This window comes from Muntiacus reevesi, chromosome 2, assembly GCF_963930625.1.
Source record: "Muntiacus reevesi chromosome 2, mMunRee1.1, whole genome shotgun sequence".
Taxonomy (NCBI): domain Eukaryota; kingdom Metazoa; phylum Chordata; class Mammalia; order Artiodactyla; family Cervidae; genus Muntiacus; species Muntiacus reevesi.
In genome coordinates, this window is record NC_089250.1 from 38,728,030 (window position 1) to 38,750,115 (window position 22,086).

General features: G+C 47.2%; 1 protein-coding gene across 1 annotated transcript in view; it reads left to right on the forward strand.

Annotated features, from left to right (window-relative positions):
• CFAP61 (cilia and flagella associated protein 61) overlaps nt 1-22,086 on the forward strand; it is a 231,542-nt gene that overhangs the window by 207,844 nt on the left and 1,612 nt on the right. Inside the window, exon 26 of the mRNA XM_065921324.1 lies at nt 18,723-18,813. Within this exon, the coding sequence (XP_065777396.1) occupies nt 18,723-18,813 (91 nt within the window). The remainder of the gene's footprint in view (nt 1-18,722; nt 18,814-22,086) is intronic.

Below are 22,086 nucleotides of genomic sequence, written 5' to 3' on the forward strand. Positions count from 1 at the left end.
TTTTGTCTCCTCTTTAGGAAAATCTCCTTCAACTGAAAGTTATATTCTGCTCCATTATTTCACTTTTGTAACTTTTTGTCACATTGACATCTTTAATTCTTCCGGAATTTTTTTCCTGCTTGTTTATTCTTTAAGGACACAAATTTTACTTTTTCTAAGTATAGAAAAAACTTTCTTAATAACTTTTAAAATAGTCTTTTTTTTCCTGCTTTTCATTGAAATGCTACCTTTATTATGTATTGAGCTAAATTCTCTCATACAGGTGAGTCCACTTCTGGACGTGCTGCCCTGTAATTTGATTCATTTCTTTTCTGTTTCTGGATTCTGCCACACTCTTTTAATTACTATGGTGTTAGAGTTTGTTTCCATCTTTGATGTGCAGTTTTCTTAGCTTATTCTTTTACTTGTCCAAATGAATTACCATGTCTAATTCCATTTAAAAAATCATTTAGGGAGTTTAACTGAATTTTTTGATTGAACTTTTAGGTTAGTTTCAAACATTTATAAAATTGAACATTACCACTTACGTGTCTGTCTGCTGTCTTCAGTTCCGTGGTTTTCTTCTGGTAGGTCTCTTCACAGAGCTTGCACATTTACTTTTAGGCTTGTTTTAGTATTGTTTATAGTTTTGTTGCTACTGCAAGTGGGATCTTTTTGTTATATTTTCTAATTTTAAAAATATTTGTAGATAGGGAAAATAGTGGGTTTTGTAAGTTATTTTAATCCTGAATTATTCTTGTTTAAATGTATATTAGTAGGTTATTCTCATATTACTAAGCAGATGATTATCAGCTGCAAATAACAACTGCTTTTTTCTTTCCTTTCCAGTAGTTACACTTCCTATTTATTTTTCTTGTTTTATTGAATTTCCTAGAATCACTGGGATAATATTAAATCATAGTGGAGATAGTTGTCACTATTATCTTACTCTTGACATTCATGCAGAAGAGACGATGAACAAGTGATTTTTTTGAAGAGAAACTAAGCAAGGACTTTGAAGGCTAGTTCAATATTCCATAGATTGGAGTCAAATAACATTGATGTACCTTCTCATTATAATCTTTATTCCCTCAGAAAAATTAAACTGAAGTGTCCCCAGTGAATATATGCCCCACTTTACATAATGACATGTCTCCAAAGTGGTTGGTGCGGGGGGGTCTTCTTGATTGTAGCAGACTCTCCCGTGGCTAACATCATACGTTTATATCTTTGGACTGCTATTATTTAAACTTTGGGTAACAAAAAGCATCTTTAGTTTATGTTATAACCAAGACCTTCCATAAAGAAGAAATGGGTTATCTCTCCCAGCTTAAGAAGGTCATTTTTTTTTTAAATTGGAGTGTAATTGCTTTACAGTGTTGTGTTGGTTTATGCTGCACAATAACGTGAATCAGCTACATATATAGCCCCTCTTGAGCCTCCCTCTCATCCCTCGAGGTAAACTCAGAGCACCAAGCCAGGTTCCCTGTTTATACACCAGCTTCCCACCGGCTACCTATTCACACGTGGTGGTGAATATATGTCAGCGCTACTCCCAATTCACCCCAACCTCCCCTTCCCCCACCGTGTCCACATGTCCATTCTCTTGGTCTGTGTCTGTATTCCTGCCCTGCAGATAGGTTCTTCTGTACCATTTTTTTTCTAGATTCCGCATCTGTGTGTTTAATATATGATATTTGTTTTTCTCTTGCTGACTTGCTTCACTCTGAATGAAAGACTCTAAGTCCATCCACATCACTACAAATGAGCCAATCTCGTTCCTTTTATGGCTGAGTAATATTTCATAGGAAGCTAATTGAAATGGAAGAAGAAAAATGACCAAACATATTTTAGAAGAATGAATCACTAAATTCCATCCCCAGATGGAAGGCAGATGATTCGGGAGCGTTTGAATCCGCTGCAGCTCCCCCTTCTTTGGGGTCTCCCCATCTTTCTTCATGGTAGGTCGCATCTCTGTGTAGCATGAGTCGCGGAGCAGCCACTGGGGTGAGGTCAGGTCTCACCTGCCCTGAAACAGGGCTCACGAGCAGACCCAACTGGTTTCACTGCTTCTTCACTTTGAAAAGTAAGCAAGCCCATTAAAAAACCTGATCTTTAAAGAGTCACTTGATATTTTAACTTCCTGTGTTAAACCTGCTGAATAATCAAAGCCAGTTTGCTTATGTTGATAGAACCCATGTTACAAAAGAATATTCCAAATTGACCATGCCTGAAAGACAGCCATCTGGTGACAGTGGTCATGAGGGGAGGCCAAGCGACCCTGACCTTGGGCCCCTGAGCTGGCTGTGTTCCAGCTCACACACACTGTGTCTTCCTGATGTCTGAGCACCTCAGAACAAGACACGTCTTCCTCCGCACCTGGCATGGTGCTTGGCACGTAGGGACGGGCATCAGATGGACATGTGACTGTCCGTCTGTCTGTCTCTGAAGTAGTAAACTACACTCAGCTCATTTCCTCTGCAGTTCCTCCCAGTTAAGATTCTAATGGTCTCCTAGTTGCCAAGTCCATCATGGTTTTGGTCTATGCTTCTCATTTACTCTTTCGTTCAGTAAGGGGCTTCCCAGGTGGCTCAGCAGTAAAGTACCCACCTGCCAATGAAGGAGACACAGGAGATGTGGGTTTGACCCCTGGGTTGGGAAGATCCCCATGGAGAAGGAGATGGCAACCCACTCCAGTGTTCTTGCCTGGAGAATCCCATGGACAGAGGAGCCTGACAGGCTACAGTTCACAGCGTCATGAAGAGTCAGACATGGCTGAGCACACACGCATGCATGCATTCATTCAACAAACATGTATTAAATGCCTGCTGTGTGCTCTGTTCTGCAGATAGAGTTATGAATGAGACTGAAAAAAGCCAGCCTTTCTGGATTTTTTATTCCAGAGGAGGCCAGGCCACATGCAAGTGCATAAATATGGAAATAAGACCATTTCCAATGGCGCGAAGGGCTAGGAAACAACTTCAAGAAGCAAAGTGTGATAAAGCATGATAAAGCAGCTCCAGAGAGGAGTCGAGGTTCCCGGGGCTGATGCTGAGACACAGCCAGGCCTGCCAGATCGGGGCGAGACGAGTCCAGCCGGAGGGCACAGTGGGCACAGAGGTCCTCAACGGGGACAGGTCCCCGAACGTCCGGGGACCAAAGCTGCAGCACAGTGAGCGGAGGTCAAGGCCACTGCATCACGTGGCTCTCTATGGGCCTGGGCTGAGATGGCTGTTTCCACAAAGCAAAGGCAGTGATCTGCCGAATTGTGCTTTGAAAGCTCACTGCAGCTGCCGTGAGAATGGATAGAAGCAGCTATTAGGAGGCTCCTCCGGTTTTCCCATGCGAGAGATGGTGGGTTGGACCAGATGGGTGCAGAGTCAAGTGGTCGGATATGGGATGTGTTTTAGCATCAGGGCGTGCAAGATGTGCTCTAAGCTCCAGTGAAACACCCAACTGCTCACTTGACCCTCAGACTTACCTGACCAGAACTTATGATCTTCCACCTCTGCCGTGGGCACTGCTGGAGCCCCCATCCCCCGCTTCTCCCACCCCCACACTACCAGTCCAGGGTCCCCATCTAACACTGCCTCCCCACCGCCCCTGCCATGTCAACGTGGCCTTGTATTTCACAGCTACAAAGAGGTCAATCCTAAAGGAAATCAGTCCTGAATATTCATTGGAAGGACTGACGCTGAAGCTGAAGTTCCAATACTTCGACCCCCTGAAGAGCCCACTCATTGGAAAAGACCCCGATGCTGGGAAGGACTGAGAGCAGGAGGAGAAGGAGGCGACAGAGGATGGGATGGTTGAATGACATCACCGACTCAATGGACATGAGTTTGAGCAAGCTACGGGAGATAGTGAAGGACAGGCAAGCCTGGCGTGCCACCATCCATCCGTGGGGTCACAAAGAGTCAGACTTAGCGACTGAACAACAACAACTCGCAGCTGCCCCCTTGAGGTAATGGGCAGGGAGCCACCTTGCCCAGGAGCTTCCGCCCTGCCTGGTCCTGGGGAGCTCACGGCCTCCTGAAGCCCTGCCTCAAGGTCTAGCCAACCGTGGGCCACACTTCACATCCAGAGCCCCCCAGGCCCAGACTCGAGTTCAGACCTCTTCCCGCTCAGCTCCCAGAGAAAAGGGCCAAGAGAGTCCCCACGTTTCCATGTCCAGAAGATGAGGTTCAGAAAGGAGCACAGGACATGGAGTTTGGTCTTGCTTGCAGAGTGGAGCAGTGGTCAGCTGTGTTGATTCCACAGAGGGGCTGTGGCGAGCTGGTGGCTGAATTGGGCTTTGATCAGAGCTGCTTCGGAGCAGGTGGGAAGTGGAAATAGCTCAGGAGGCAGATTACCACCTGAGAACTGCAGACGCCGCAGAGACCAGTTTGGAGAAGTCTTCTGTGAAGTGGAGAGAGAACTGGGGAATACTTGGTAGGCAGAGTGCGGAGGGGTTTTTCGAAGAGGGGAGGATGTGAGTCTCATCTGTAGCGAATAAAAGATGCAGGAGAGAGAGGGGCCAGGGACAGAGCTGGACAGCTTTCTATCCTAACAGCCACAGGGGAAGGGTCCCGGGAGAGAAGCAGGACTTGGGTGAGAGGACAAGGCAGCTCTTGATCGTTCCTGTTTTCTCAATACAGCGAGGTCATCAGCTGAGATCAAAGAAAAGCAGGAAGGGGTGCTGGATGTTTAAGGAAAGAGACAAAGTCATCTCAGAGGCCAGAAACGTGAATCCACTTGCATGCTGTCTGGATTGCCAGGCAACACGGAGTGCCCGTTAGATTCTGTGAGGATGAACAGGCGTGAGAGCCAACCCAGCAGCAAGGTCATGTGGGTTCTTGCCATCTATGTTCTGCTCCTCAGGTGCAGGAGGGAAGCAGGCAGACAGCTGGGTGGCATGGAGGCTGAGAGGATGAGGCAGCTGAGGGTGTTTGCAGGGGAGGGTAGGACCCTCCCTAGGGATGGCCTCTGTATCCTCCTTCCCCATCTCAGCAACCTGGGTCCATTCAGAGAAAGTGAAAAATGGAATGGTCCCAGAAGTCAGCAGCGAGGCCTTGACGCCCAGCGTTCACAGAATACAGCTGTGATCAGAGCAGGACTCCCTGTGACCTGGTTGAAGTCAGGACAGGGAGGGGACACAATGACAAGGACCATGGGACAGCCCTCCTCTATGAACATGAGCGACCAGGGATGGCTCTGCGTGCTTGCTCAGTTGCTTCAGCTGTGGTCTGACTCTTTGCAACCTCATGGACTGTAGCCCACCAGGCTCCTCTGTCCATGGGATTTCCCGGCTAAGAATCCTGGAGAGTGGGTTGCCCTGCCCTTCTCCAGGGGATCTTTACCACTGAGCCACCAGGAAAGCCCCGGGATGGTTCTGGCCCTGTGTTAATCCTCCCTCTTCCTGGATGGAAACTATCTTGTTGTCCAACTGCCTGCCACTAACAGGGGACCTGCCACACTTCACCTCTGCCCTCTGCCCTTCACCTCTACCCTCTGCGGAACCACCCACCCAGGCCCACGTGCTGGTTGGTACTCAGCCCCTCCCAGCTCCGTCTTATCTTGAACCCCCAGGTGCCCTGCTCCCCCCATTCACACCCCCACCCACCACCCGCAGCAGCAGCACAATCGCCCTTGGCTTTCCCCCTGTACCCCGGGCCTTGTGCCAGGCAGGCCACAATTCACTCTACTGTACTTGGGGTCACTGGTGATACTCCTTTGCCCCTCTCCTCCCTCCACGTCCCTACCCTGCCAGCCCCCATGAGATGCCGGTGTTTCCCCAGCTTCTCATCAACCCTCTCACCATCCCTTCCTCGTGTCTCCATCATGGCTTCCAGCCTGGGACGGCTCCTTAGCCCTTTGTTGTCATGAGCCTTCTCTCATGAAACACACAGACTGGTATTTTGTAGAATGCCTGCCTCTTTGGGTCTGTCTGATGGTTCCTCTTGATTCACTGCAGGCTGCCTTCTTGCAGGAATGGCAGGGATGATACTGCATCCCTCTCCAAGCATCTCAGCAGGAGGGACATGAGGCAGATTTGTCCTCTCACACATGTTGTTAACTGTTCAGTTCAGTTGCTCAGTCATCTCTGACTCTTTGCAACCCCATGGATTGCAGCATGCCAGGCTTCCTTGTCCGTCACCAACTCCCAGAATTTACTCAAACTCATGTCCATCGAGTCAGTGATGCCATCCAATCATCTCATCCTCTGTTGTCCCCTCTCCTCCTATCTTCAATCTTCCCCAGCATCAGGGTCTTTTCCAATGAGTCAGCTCTTCGCATCAGGTAGCCAAAGTATTTAAGCTTCCACTTCAGCATCAGTCCTTCCAATAAATATTCATGACTGATTTCCTTTAGGATAGACTGGTTGGATCTCCTTGCTGTCCAAGGGACTCTCAAGAGTCTTCTCCAACACCACAGTTCAAAAGCATCAATTCTTCAGCACTCAGCTTTCTTTATAGTCCAACTCTCACATCCATACATGACTACTGGAAAAATCATAGCTTTGACTAAACGGACCTTTGTTGGCAAAGCAATGTCTCTGCTTTCTAATATGCTGTCTAGGTTGGTCATAGCTTTTCCTCCAAGGAACAAGTGTCTTTTAATTTCATGGCTGTAGTCACCATCTGCAGTGATTTTGGAGCCTGAAAAAAATAAAGGGTCTCACTGTTTCCATTGTTTCCCCATCTATCCGCCATGAAGTGATGGGACTGGATGGGATCTCAGCAGGAGGGGCTACTAAGAAAGATCTGTCCTCTCACAGGTGTTGTTAACTGTGGTCCCTGGTAATGTGACAAATGTGCAGGCTTCTCTATTTTTACCTTCATCATCAATTAGTGATACTTTGAGACTATAAATATCCTCCTTTCCAGTTATTTTAGCATTCATAAACAATTCTTGCCCGAAAGGATTGTTACTATCTTATTTGTCAAAGGTTGATTTTTGTCTAGCTCCATCATTCATTTTGTATTTATTACTTAGCTTTCGACTCTAAGGAAAGGTTATCGCTTCTCTATTTATTCACTTATCTATCTCAGCGTGCACTTACGGATTCTCACATACGTGGTCATATCTGTTCCTCTCATTAATGTAGTTTAGGGAGAGAAGATGATTGGATGGCATCGTTGACACAGAGGATATGAGTCTGAGCAAACTCTGGGAGATAGTGAAGGACAGGGCAGCCAGGCATACTGTAGTCCATAAGGTGGCAAAGATTCAGACACGACTTAGCGACCGAACAACAACAACAGGGAGATAAGAACTAGGAATATGTTGGTTGAATTTTAGTAAAAAAACGTATTCACTACAAAATTTTTTTTGCTATGAAAGGGAATCATTTTAAACATGTACCGATCACAATTATTGTAAACATAGACTGAATGTGTTGGATATGTTCTGTACCAGAGTGATATTTATCCTAAGCAGTCCTTTAAAATTTAAAGAGCAGTTCGTTTAACCAAAAGACTCATGAGGCAGCAAAATACCTTGTTTTCCGGGGTCTCCTGGCTCCTGTGGCCTCAGGCTCACAAAAGGTAATTCCACTGGTTCCTTTGTTCCGCCCCCCTTGGACTTGTTGGGGGGTTGTGTGTGCATATGTACACTTTTTTTTTCTTTCCCTACAGAAAATAGATAGGAAATGGCCATGGCTGTGAGCGTGGCTGAGTGGCTGAGTGGCCTAATGCTAGCCTGTGCTCTCTGTAGCCTAATTAAAGGAAAATGGTTGTGCTTTCTATGAAGAGAGATGCAGAATGAGAGGAGGGGGCACGGGAAGGGGAGCTGAGTGCTAAGAGCCTGCCTTTCTCCACCAAATTAAATGCTAACCTCGCCTCCTCCTCTGAGTCCTGAATTTATATAACAAATCAATGTACATAGCTGGACAACTTCCAGGGCACTAGACGTCTCATCCAGATTCAATTAATGCAGCCCCTAAGCAACCAGCAACGTGCAGGAAACACCGCAGATGGACAGAGAGGGCAGGTACGTGGAGCCGTAAGTCAGCCAGCTCCCTGGGCTCTCACCCCGGCCGGCAGATTGGGAGGGAGGCCTGACCCGCTCCCCACGGCCGCCAAAGGTCTGGGCAGGCACCGTCCCAGCTTCAGTGGGAATGTAAAGGTCAACTTAAATAGGAACAAAATTCTTAGCTATATAAAAATCATGCTGCTTCCACGAGAAGACTGTTTGCTCTAGTGTGTCAAGCACAAAAAGCAGGTCAGAAGAAAACCTGGTCTCGCTGGGCACACGGGGGTTGGCATCCTTATCCCCTGGGGCTTCCTCTCTGCCTCTGCACACATCCATCCAACAGCTGGGTTAACTATTTGGACTGACTGGTTCACTCTTCATAATAAACAGGAAAAAAAAAAAACAAGGAACGCCATGCAAAACACTTTTGATTGAACTTCCATCAACTCAGACCAAAATAAGCAGTTGAGGTCACAGTTTATTTATTTATTTTTTTGTTTATTTTTATTAGTTGGAAGCTAATTACTTTACAATATTGTAGTGGTTTTTGCCATACATTGACATGAATCAGCCATGGATTTATATGTATTCCGCATCCCGATCCCCCCCTCCCACCTCCCTCTCCACCCAATCCCTCTGGGTCTTCCCAGTGCACCAGCCCCGAGCACTTGTCTCATGTATCCAACCTGGGCTGGTGATCTATTTCACCCTTGATAATATACATTTTATTTATTCCCACCTGACTCTCCAGGGTACGACACAACTTCACAAAGTCTCGTCTTAAAGTCCATTTTAACTTGATCGCAACTAAAATGAATTGCTGCTCTAAAACTGCGGCCAGTTACTTTCCTGGTGGTCCAGCGGTTACGAAGAGTCCACCTGCCAACGCAGGGGAGTGTGGGTTCGATCCCTGGTCGGGGAAGATCCCACATACCACGGGGGAGCTAAGCCTGTGTCCCACAACTACGGAGCCTGTGTGCGATACAGCCTGTGCTCCCAACAAGGGACGTCACCGCAGCGAGACGCCTGCACACCACGCCTGGAGAGTAGCCCCTGCCCACCGCAAGTAGAGAAAGCGCACACACAGCAACGAAGACTCAGCCCAGCCATAAGTAAAAAAAATAAATATAAAATAAAAACTCACCGTTGAAAAAAAAAAACAAAACTGCAGCTAAATGAATTCACGCAGACACCCTGGAGTGGAGAAAAGGCAGTCCCCGAGAAGAACTGCAGAGTTATGCCAAAGAAAGACTTTCAATCAAACGGCAAACAAAAGTGTTTAATCATTAATTTGGTCTCTAACTCACACCAGAAAGGATCTGAGGCTGTTTATACAAATATATACAATAGGATAATTAAGAACAACAACAGCAGCAGTAATAATAACAACAAGAAGAAGAACACGCTATGCAGAGGTCTGTGGTGGCCTAAATGAGAAGGAAATTCAAAGAAGAGGGGATATATGTATATGTATATATACATATATATATGTACATGGATTCACTTTGCTCTACAGCAGAAACTGACACAACATTAAACAACTATACCCCAATGAAAATTAAATAAAAAAAGAAGAACACGATACACACGGGGCCCTCCCCACACCGGGCCAGGCACACAGACCTCTTTCCTGCAGGGTCTCTGAGAATTCTGATAGTCATTCTTTGCAGTAAGGACCATCAGTATCCCCATTTTACAGCTATGAAGACTGAGACTGGGAGGTTAAAGCAACCCAGCTCAAGAGGACATCAGCTAACCAGTGGCAGAGCAGGGACAAAGAGAAAGGTCAGCAGTAAGTAGGTGAGCATGGGCAGGTCAGCAAAGAAAGCTGAGTCCAGGTGGAGAGACGGCGCCCTCCACAACACAGATGTGTCAGCAGTGAACATGCACACTTGGCTTGGGCTTTCTTCCGGGACAAAGCAAGAAGGGAAATGTTTATCGGTGGTGAGAGGGGCAAGATGCCTGAGAAACATTTTCCGTTTTCTAAGACGAAGCAGTTTTTCCTGGGCTAAGTGTCCAGGATTCAGAAAGAGCAAACTGCCAGCAGACAGGTCTTTCAGAGAATCATGTAGGAATAGTATTTCTGAAAATCAAGACTCCGGAGGCAGGGGTCGGGGGGCGGGCAGGCAGCACTCGATGCTCAGCACCATCCGGGCACCAACCCTGACCCAGGACCAGTGTGTCTGGGGCTCCGTGTTCTCCCGGACTCATGCTTGTGAGAGAGAACACGGCCTCCTGGCAGCGCGGCTCGGGACCGAGCGTGTGTCCACTCACAGGAGACACATCACACAGGTTCCGGCACCTCCAACAAACAGCAGCCTCTGTCCCAGCACCTCTGCCACCAGGTGTGCCTGGCACACCCAGCTCTCAGGGTGCCCGGCGAAGGCAGTGTCAGCTTCTGGCTCCTGGCACACCTGAGTAACCGGGTGAACACCCGCTTTGTGGAGCCACGAGCCAATCAGCAGGGAGAGACAGGTTGTTTACCAGCCATGCAGAAGAACAGAATTTTGCTTTTACTGCCAGGGCACTGAGAGGCATATTTCCTTAGAGGAGTAAACATCCATTCCCTGGTGATGCCAGTTCCAGATTTTTACAATAACACTGTAGCCGAGCTTTATTCAGAGGAGTCTTGGTTTTCTGTTATACAGATCTTAGGCAGGTTGATGGTTACAACTGATCATCAATTAATGGGCTTCTTTGGTGGCTCAGACGGTGACGAATCTGCCTGCAATGCAGAAGACCTGGGTTCGATCCCTGGGTTGGGAAGATCCCCTAGAGAAGAAAATGGCAACCCACTCCAATATTCATGCTGGGAGAATTCCATGGACAGAGGAGCCTGGCGGGCTATAGTCCACAGGGTCACAAAGAGTCGGGCATGACTGAGCAACTAACATGTGAAATAACTAGTTCATTTTGCTTTCAAAATCCTTCATCTTATCTTTCTAAATATGCCCCCAAAGCGATAAATGAACTATTGATAGTGATTCCGGCAAACTCAAGTCGGACAGGAAATAGTCACATCAGACTTCCATTTCAGTCTCTGGGGTTTTTGGTCACAGTGTGTCGTGGGCTGCATCTGCTCCTATAATATATGGCATCCCTGAGTAAATCCACCGCCCCAGAAACGTGTAATTTAATTTCCAAGCAAACCTACGGCTAACTGGAAATGCTCATTTGTCCCTATTCTTACTATTTTTTAAATTGTATTGAAATGCATGAATCCAGTTTCTTTTATGGGCAGAATAAAATGACCAGAATGCACCCTCACAATGGGAACACAAATTGTTCTCTTCTCTCCTCTGCATTTAAGCCAACTCGGGCCAGATGGGGACGTAGAAGACACCAGGGTCTCCCATGGGCTTGGAGGTGACTGTCATGTACAGAAAATAGTGTGTGTGTATTTCCAGAATGTTTAATTTGGGGACAGATCTGAATCTAGTGAAAGACATGTTCTCATTCTGGGAACTTCAATTTAACACAATTGAATCGCAATTTTCATAGACTTAACGTTAAGACAAGGTTTTTAAGTAGATGCTGTGGAGTTTATTGGGTATCATAGTGGACGACGTCTGTTCTCTCCTTGCGCTTCAGAATCCTGATTTATAGGGTGTTGTTTTGTACCTAAAATAGATGACAATGATTCCCAGGCTCCGCTGTAGCCAAGGAAGCCATTTGATCAAACTTTGTCCAGTAAGATATAAATAGAAGTACTACATGAGATTTATAGGAATGCTTTCTAAAATAAAGAGGAAGGACCCTCAGTTTTCCTTTTTCCATCTGGGAACATTTCTATGATGACTGGAACTCAGCAGCCATTTTGCTCCATGAGGTCAAGGGCCCTATGGTTGCTGCAGTGATCTGATTTCTAAGGAAACATCATATCAGCCCCGAACACCTCACCTAGACTTTCTTTATGTGAAAAAAGTACAGTCATGCCTTTTTAAAGGCAGGATTAATTTGAATATTTTTATAACTGCAAACAAACTTAATCTTGGCTAATGCAGGGGATACCAGGGAAACTGGGGTGATTCAGAAAGTTGCTAGAAAGGCTCAGGAAATGACATTTGATTGTGCAGTTGTCCAGAGCTGAAACTGTCAGATTAAGCAGAATTATGATTAAAACCCAGTTCAGCCACTTGTTAGCTGTGTGACACCAGGTCATTTAACCTCTCCAAATCTATTTCCTCACCTGTAAAATGGGCCAGCAAGCCCCACTTTAGAGGACTGGACTCACAATGACATGAGATAATGCACAGGAACTGTTCAGTACAGTGTCTGTGAGTTTGTGTCCCCAGCCGAGGTGCCTCCACCATCCAGTAAGAGAAAAACAGCATCACCGGCGGCAGGCGGGGTGCTTTAGGCAGTTAGAGGCACACATGTGACTAATGATGGAGTCATTTCAATAAGAATAAGACAAGTGTAAGGCTCATATCAGACCCACGCTTTCATAGGTATGATTGCTTAGAACAAGACAGTGGACATTCTTTCTGTTAAAAAAAAAAGCAAATCAATCCAAGGGTCATTTTCGAATAAATGAATAATGCAAACTATGTGAAAACTGATGGGTTCCCTAGAGGCTGAAGTTTGGCAAACAGTTGCCTAAGAGGAGGGGACGTGGAAATGCAGTGACCGGAAGGATGCAGATGGCTCACTTGGCCCTCCGCCCCAACCCCGATCCCCCGCCCCCACACCCCCACACGTCCCCCACAGTGTGCACCCTTTGGGGCCAGGGGCCACTGCTTCACCTCTCCAGGTCACACCTGGCCCCCGGGGTGTCTGTTTGCACTTCCTTCCTTCTGTGTGTGGAGTGTCCATGAGAGGGCCAAGGCCCCCTCCCAGCCCCCCCAGCCTCCTTGTAGAAGGAGAATATCTGTCCCCGCCCTGCGTCTAAGGTGCTGTCCACACAGGAAAGGGGCAGCACCTTCGAGAGCATCATGAGATTTCCATGAGAACATCGCACTCCCGGGAAGGTCTACGGGTCCCCCCACCTCCCCCCCCTCCCCCACGAGAAAAGGCAATGCTTAGGCGAGTTTCTGGCTCAAATAAACTGTATGTAAGTGAGTGGCAGCTGGGAACCCTCTTATCAGGTCCCAAAGCAAAAATTGACAATTATCACAACAAGATAAAATTAGAATGCTTTTCATTTAAAAAAAAAAGAGGATCTTGGAGAGAGAAGTGCATTTCTTCTCTGCCCACTCCCTCCCTTTTCGCAGTGGTATGGTTTGGCATTTCCAGATGGGCCTTGCTCTCCTGCAACTCTCCTTCCCTACTTCTGGTGAAGGGCCCTGGCCTTGGGGCTGAGTCTGCTGAGTCCGTCTTTTCCCCTTGCCTGTGGCGGGGCTGGTTACCAGGTCCCCACCCCATTGATGTGACTGTGTCGATCCACGAGGTTGAATGACCAGATGAGGTTGAGCTCTGGAGAAGTCTGATCAATTCCTTAATGATTGGACCACATCGACCAGAATGGTTAATTCAGTTCCATGGGTTGACCTTTTCTGGGCCTTCTGGGAAAAGTGGATCATTTGCAAAAGTGATGGAGAATTTAAGTCTCCCCCCAGTAAACCAGGACAACCATTTGCAAAATGAACAGAGACTGTCATGTTTTCTGTTTGGGCTCTGGAGAATTTATGTAAGCTTTTTTTCACAGATGTTTAAAAATGCATTTAGTGATGCGGGAACCCCAATCTGCATAGCCACTTAGAAGCCGTGGTATAGCCTTGCTCTTACCCGGCCGTGTCTCCTGAAGACTTTGAGGCCACCAACTATGAAGGTGACTCAGTGGTCCTGTTAGTCTTCCCTTTTTGATTGTAAATTGGGAAAGAAGTTGCTATATTTTATTTCTTTTAATTTTAAAAATTGTTTCTTCTTTGGCTGCACCGGGTCTTAGTTGTGGCATGTGAGAGCATTAACTTGTGGCATGTGGCATCTAGTTCCCTGGCCAGCGATCAAACCTGGGCCCTCTGCATTGGGAGCTTGGAGTCTTAGCCAGTGGACCATCAGGGAAGTCCCTCTATTTTTTTAAAATTCACATTGTTCATGGAAGTATACATTTCCCCAAAGCCTACCACTAACGCCAATCATCCGTAGTTCTTGGGGTCATTAATGCAGACCGCACCCCCACTCCAGCCAGCCTTGGCAAGGATTCCAGAAGCCCCTCTCCTTTCTACAGAGAAGGAAAGAAACTGAAGCACAGAAGTCATTCAGTTGGGGAGGAAAACTAGATTTACAAGTTCATAAAATAAAACTTCTTTCTAACATCCTGATATCAAAAGGAGATGATCTTCGTTTGACTCACTGTCCTCATCCTTTGAGGTTAAATTCAAAGTTTTCCTGATTTTTAGAGCGAAGGCTGCTGCCATATTTCTAGGCTGGTTTTGAGGACTCCACAGGGGTCTGTGCCTCTCTAAACCCCCGCTCTCGCCCACCCTAAACGGGGTCACTGCCCTAGTGCAGAAGCGCTCCACGGAGGGGGTGAGGGGAGAAGCGGTCCCAGGTGTCCTCACCTGCTCCTTCAGTCCCCCCTGAGGGCCAGCCTGTGCTGGACACCATGGGGACACACTGCCCACCTTGCATTAGAGGTCAAGACACACCCTGGGGCACTTTCCTGCACCGACAGGAGTGCTCTGTACACTGAAGTGGGTGGAAACCTCAAGCGCTGAGTCAGCTCCACAGAGGAGGTCTATGTGGACTTGAGCATGGATGGCACCGGAGGAGGTGAAGACGTGCATATGGGTCCTCGGGGCTGCCCACCGGCAGGAGGGCCAGGGTGGGAGGTGTCTGGAGGGAGCCTGAGACCCTCACCGCGGGGAGAAGACAGCAGACAGAGCAGTGGGCAGTGTGAGCGCAGCTTTGGAGCTGGGAGAAGTCTGAACGGGACCAGCCCCCCAGGAGGTGCCCTGACTCAGCCCCCAGCCCACACCTGCAGCCCCCACCCCGGGTGAAGCGAGGACTCCTGGGAGCCCCACAGCCCACAGTTGGTTGGGAAAGGCAGTGGGTTGCGGCTTTTCCAGAACTCCAGTTCCCCTGTGACTGTGACGGGTGCTGCCTGCATGACAGTTAAGACAACATGCCCACGTGCTCCGTGGTGACGCCCGGTTCCCCGGTGTGGGCGCTAGCACTTTGTCACCTTCTTGTAAGTGGCCTTCAGGGCACCACCGAAGCTGCATTCAAACTGAGAAGGAGCTGTCGATGACAGCCGGTTGGTTTAGTTTTAAACTAAACGAACCCTGGAACACAGGCAGCCAACAGCTGGTTGCAGAGATTATCACCTTCTGGACAAGCTCCTCAAGTGCTTGACCCCAGGAGGCAGTGGTGGGAGGCTGAAAGGACAGCCACTTCCGGTCTCCTGAGTCTGTAAACTGCTGGCTGGGCTGTCAGGAGCATAGTGGTCGTTGAATCACCAGGTGCCACTGCTGCTGGAGGCCGTCTGAGGGGCTGTGAGCTCCAAAGCAGCAGCAGGAAACATGCAGGAACCTCAGCTTCCTCTTCCACCCTCGAGTCTCCGTGCAGACCAGCTTGATCCCTTACAGAGGGTTAAGGCTCCCCAGGCCTCTGTGCTCAGCCTCCCGGATGGAAGTGATGGAGACCTGGGCGTTAGATGATGGGCCCCCGGGTGGGGAGGGGGGCTGCATTCATTCTAATAGAAGTGGGTTTCCCCAGAGTCCACTCTTGGAAGCAAATGACAAAGAGTCCAAAGGTTAACACAGAGGCTGGAGCAGTGAGGGTGCTGAGTGGGGACGCACCTGAGCAGCACCTGGGCAGTTGGAAAAGAGCTATGCTGACACCAAGAAGGTAGCTGCTTCTGTGCAGCAGAAGGCTGTGGCTGCAAACCCCCAAACCAAGTGACTAGGAATGCTGATGCCGCCATGGAAACACATACGGGGCGAGGAGGACGCATCTCAGCTATGTGGGAAAGGTGGCAACAAACTTAAAAGCACCCATTCGATTCTAACCTAGGCATTTTAGGGGCTTCCCTGATGGCTCAGTGGTAAAGAACCCACCTGCCAGTGCAGGAGACATAAGAGACCTGGGTTCAATCCCTGGGTCGGGAAGATCCCCTGGAGGTTAGCATGGCAACCCACTCCAGTATTCTTGCCTGGAGAACCCCATGGACAGAGGAGTCTGGCGGGTTACAGTCCGTGGGGGTCACAGAGTCAGACACAACTGAAATGACTTAGCACGTACTCATAGTAGTTTGAGATTTGCGAGTTTACGATTCCCTGAAGCTTTCCTAGAAGCCGCTGAGACCTAAGAGGGAGGGACCATCCTGGCAAAGCTGTGCTTGAGTGTACGCACTTGGGTATCACTGATGCTTTGGTCCATGAAGCAACTGTCCGAGATGTGTCAAAGCATCACCCGGCTGAGCTGATACCTGCCCAGGTGGCCGGCTCCACATCAGTGCCTTTGCTGCAGGAATCAGACGGGTGTTGGAGGGTCAGCCTGAGTTTGTGGGGGTCAGAACTCCAGGCAGAACCTCCATCGACTCCATTCATTCAGGATTTGGTGACCTTGAGTCACTCACAGCGCTGACAGGTTTTCACGAGCACCCTCTGGAACCCCCGGCCCTCCCTCTGCACCCCAGGGCTCAGGCTGACTGCCCTTTGAGCCTGGGCTCACCCACAGCTCTCCCCCTGTCCCTGTGAGGCTCGCTCCTTTGCATGACTGCCCATCTTGGGACACTTTGCAGCATTTTGCCACCTACTTATTGAATAGAACTTTTATTAATGAGAGACCCATCAGGGCCAGGCAGTGTGGAGTGTATACCATGCCGTGTGCAGTTTGCACTTGCGTGCCAAGCTGCTTCAGTTGTATCAGACTCTGTGCGACCAGATTGCCAGGCTCTTCTGTCCGTGGAATTCTCTCGGCAAGAGTACTGCAGTGGGTCGCTGTGCCATCCTCCAGGCGATCTTCCTGACTCAGGGATCAAACCTGCGTCTCTTACATCTAACCTGCATTGGCAGGTGGGTTCTTAACCACTAGGGCTGCATTCATTGTTCCTTCCTTTGTTCTGTGAACATCTGTGGGACGCTGTTGCACCCAAGTACTGAGCTAGATGGCCGTGGATTGATTACATAGCACATCTGAGTGGACCCCTGCCTCCAGGAGCATCCTTCCGGCCCATCACCTTCCTAAGCTCAGCTCCTGCCCCCACCCCACTCTGCTTATCTCCACCCACCTCCTTGAGGGCTGGGCACACTCCTGCCTCCTGACCTTTGCACCTGCTGTCCCAGGTGGTTCACTCCCCGTCCCTCGGACTTTGCTGGCTAAGTCACTGTCTCAGGAGCAAGCCTTGCTCTGATGTCGCCCATCCTCACTTGATTTATGTTTCCTCTCAAGCAGTTCTCCCTCACATGTTGAACATGGACCTATTTATCAGTGGGATATAAGCTCCTTAGTGGCAGGGATGTTTGTCTGTGTTGGTCCCTGCTGTTTCCCAAGTACCCAGAACAGTGCTGGGCACAGAATGGGCATGGAGTCAATATTAGTGGAATTAATAGTTGGAGGAATATATGACCTGAACCAAAAGTAAGTGGTTTAGCATGAAATTGGGTCATATTCTGGGCAAGCAAACAGGTGGTAGGTACCACGCAGTGTAGCTGAGAGCCAGGCTGGTCCTACATGGGCTTGGCGCTGCCCTGGTCCTTTAGTGCCGTGGTGTCCCTGGGTTCATTATCTCCTTCCCAAGAATTAACATCACGTTGCAGATAACAGGGACTTCCCTGGTGGTTCCGTGGTTTAAAATCCACCTTGCAATGTAGGGGGTGCGGGTGCGATCCATGGTTGAGGAACTAAGATCCCACATGCTGCGGGGCAAACTCAACTAGAGAGTGAGAGTCCCGGCGCTGCAACAAAAGATCCCACATGATGCAACGCAGCTCTCGAGTGTTGCAACGCAGCAGCCAAGTCCCCATGCAGTCAAATAAGCATTTTTTTTAAATATCAGAAAAAAACAGTGCTCATCTGCATGTGGGCACCAGTTTCTCTTCCCCTGGGCACACACCTGACGTCCACTAACTGTCCCAGGAACGCCAGGGGAGCCCAGGTCACCCCAGTGGGCCTGCCTGACCCAGAAGACATTTCCTATTCTGAGATTCTGAGCATGAAGAGGAAGTAAGAGTTCAAATACCAGTAGAGGTTCTTGGTTCTTCCAAGAATGCAGCAAACCTGGGACAATCCCCTGTGAATAAAGGATGGCCATGCTATCCCCCATGCAGGAAAGCGTTTGTTCAGATAGTTTTTCAGGGCCAAGTTAGCAAAGAGGGCCGCCAGCAGAACTCTCAGAAGAGAGATTCAATTAGGCGTCTGTGCAGTCGCATGAAGGCCATGCCGGTGTCCCAACACCGGGGTGGCCTGTTTTTCTGGTCATTATTAATCCAGAAACCTTAATGATGAACAACATTTGTGTTATTGTCTCCCCCAAATTTAATTTGTTTATGCAGCAGTTCAGTTAATCCTGCAATCTGTTTTTCTCAAACGGGGGCAGATAATGGAGACACCGTTCTTTACAAGTCTTCAGGCTTTTAAATTCTGATAAAATCAGGATTCTTCACTGGGTCTTGCCCCAGCTCTGAATTAAACCACTTTAAATGTAATTATGGAAGCCGGCCTTACATCAGGGACATCCATTTACAAAATTGATTGGCCATGCTGTTCCGCGAGGCATTTCGTGAGCAAACGATTACAAAAGAGCCAGAACTGTAATTTATAAAGGCAAAAAAAAGCAGGTAAATACTTTATTAGTGGTAATGAGAGGGCTTCCAACTAACTGAACCTTTTTCTTCCCTCGCCAGTTACTTCACGGAGTCGTGGTGCATGGCCCTCTTTCACGATCGTTTTATTGATCTCCGGAAAGCGTTACACCAAATCTTATCCTCCAAGGAGGTAAGCGTGATTAACGGATATGTGAGTTATTCCTTGCAAATTAGGAGTTACAAGCTGCTGATCATTTAGACTTTTCCCTACATTCTCACTTTATGGTTTCACTTTGAAAACCAACTGTCCTTCACTTAAACTATGGAGTCGGTAAACATAGATGGTGATATTTCAGGGCAAGTGGGTTATTCAAATCTCTTATGTGAGGCAGATTTCTTTCCCTCTTTTACAAGTACCTGTACTTTCGTTATCACGTGACAGTGAGGGCTGACAGCAGGTAGTGGGCTGTATCTCCTGGCCCCCGAGCATGAAGTCTCCGTTTGTATGGTCTCTGTCCACATCTGCCAGTTGACTGTTAACCATTTGTGTGCACATGTTGTTCTAAAGGTGTCAAGGGAAATCAACAGGTATCCAGATGCACTCCTCTTATTTTTTATTTACTTACTTAGTTTTTTGCAAATGTCGGTGCCTTTTTTAAAAAAAATTCACTTTGACCATGTTGTGTGGCATTTGGGATCTCAGTTCCCCGACCAGGGATCGAACCCATGCGCTCTGCAGTGGAAGCAGAGAATCTTAACCACTGGAGAGTCAGGGAAGTCCCTAAACATGCTCCTTTTAAAACTGAAACTTCTTTCTCCAAGCAATTCAGGATTAACTGCAAGTGAGGCTGAAGACTGCACAGACTCTGTACTTGGCAAGAAATATGACTCTGCCATCTAAATAGTAAAATATTTATGAAATTTTATTTTTTTCCAACACCTGCAGTCCTTACCAGAGTTGTGGGGAATTTACATGTTCCGTCAAGTATCCATTCTAGATGCTTCATTGGTTTACTCAGACGAGGGCTGGGGCTTGGCTTAGTGGTCTGACTGTCTAAATGAGCAGGTCCTATGTCTCTGTGTCACCTCCTCATGGGTCCCCAGGGTGTGGGCTGCCAATGCAGGAGATGGTGGTTCTATCCCTGGGTCAGGAAGACTCCCTGGAGAAGGAAATGGCTACCCACTCCAGTATTCTTGCCTGGAAAATCCCATGGACAGAGGAACCTGGCAGGCTACAGCCCATGGGGTCACAAAAGAGTCGGACATGACTTAGCGACCAAACAACAAAAACCGAAATGAGAAAACAATCTGAAAAAGAATATATCTATATCTATTTATCTATCTATGTATCATATCAAACTGATTCACTTTGTTGTACACCTGAAACTCACACAAATTGTAAATCAACTATACTCCAACATAAAGTAAAAATTTAAACACCAAAGTACCAAGTTTAAAAGCTTAAAGAGATTGTTAAGATAGGACTACTATGCAAAGCAACCTACAGATTGTGTACAAGCCTATAAAAATCCCCATTTCTTTTTTTATAAATGGAAAAGCCAATCCTAAAGTTCATATGGAAATGCAAAAGACTCCAAATTATTAAAACAATTTGAGAAACTTTAAAAAAGTTGATGGACACACACTTTGCAGTTTCAAAACTTAATACAAATCAGTGGTAACCAAGACAGTATGGTACCTATATAAGAATAGACATGAGATCAACGGAGTAAAATTAAGAGCCAAAGTAAACCCATTTACATGAAAAGATGTTAACATCGTTAATCACTAGGGAAATACAAAAACCAGGGTCACAATGAGATATCACTTCACACCTACTAGGATGGCTACAGTTAAAAAAAAAAAAGAGGAAATATTGAGTGTTGGCAAGGATGTGGAAAAATTGAAAGTCTCACACATTGCTAGTGGGAATATAAAAATACTGTGCAATTGCTATGAAAAAAAAGTTTGATGGCTCCTAAAAACTTATAAACAGAATTACTATATGACTTAGCCATTGTACCCCCAATGAACTGAAAATCAGTATTCAAATGAATACTTGTATATGAATGTTCATAGCATCACTATTCAGAATTACAAGACAGAAGAAAGAACCCAAATGTCCATCATGGGACCTGTGGATAAACAAACGTGGTCTCTCCATAGGATGGAATGTACTCTGCCATGAAAGAAACGAAGTGCTGATACATTCTAACAAGTGGATAAACCTCAGAACACTGAGTTAAGTGAAAGGAGCCAGACACAGGAGGTCATGTGTTGTCTGGCGGGCACTGTGAGGTGAGCTGCTCACAGATGAACATGTTGGGGGGTTAGGTAGTCACCCTGAGAAAGGGCACACCGGAGAGGCAAATGCACAAAACATGAGTTTACAACCTAGAGCAGTATTATTTGTCTTCCAGAAGTTTGAGAGTTCCATTTTGTGACTTTACACCATTACCCCAATGTTGGGCTTCCCTGGTAGCTCAGTTGGTAAAGAATCCGCCTGCAATTCAGGAGACCCTGGTTTGACTCCTGGGTCAGGAAGATCCGCTGGAGAAGGGATAGGCTCCCCACTCCAGTATTCTTGGGCTTTCCTGGTGGCTCAGCTGGTAAAAAATCTGCCTGCAATTCAGGAGACTCTGGTTTGATCCCTGGGTTGGGAAGATGCCCTGGAGTAAGGGAAAGGCTACCCACTCCAGTATTCTGGCCTGGAGAATTCCATGGACTGGATAGTCCATGGGGTCTCAAAGAGTCGGACACAACTGAGCAACTTTCACTTGACTTCACTTTTCACCCCAAAGTTAGAACAGCGTCCTTCATGAGTCCCAAGTCTCCTCTAATTTTTGCATATTCACTATATTTGATACAATCTATCTGGAAAATTAAGGAAGAAAGAACCAACCTCAGCTCTACGTGCTCAGGCACTCAAGTTTCTTGGTGCCTCTAATATTTACTTCTGGGCACCACTTGCCATTCTTTCTCTCTCCCATCTTTGTTGATCCGATTTGGGGTCCTGGCCTCCCACAGATGGTTCTTCCAAGTGATATGTGTATAATCCCCATGCCCGGCAGTGTCTCACTTATATAACTAAGTGATAATTACTGTATGTCTCCATATAGTTTGAATCTATTTTTCTACCTGTAAGTTCTTACTATTAATAAATTAATGATCCAGTAGAACTCTGCAAGTTATCCACTTTTTTTTTTTTTTTTTTTTTTTTGCTGTTAAAAATAAAAAAGAATTATTGGAAGGTCAAGTAAATACATCATCAAAGTCCATCTTCCTTTAGGGTAATTTTCAATTACTGGAGTGTTCAGAAAGCACACAGCTCAAATCTCAGTGAAGTGCTTTTCCTTTTGGCTTTACTACCCACACAGTATGTGGGATCTTAGTTCCCCCACCAGGGACTGAACCCATGTCCCCTGCATTGGAAGCCCTGAGTCTTAACCACTGGATTGCCAGA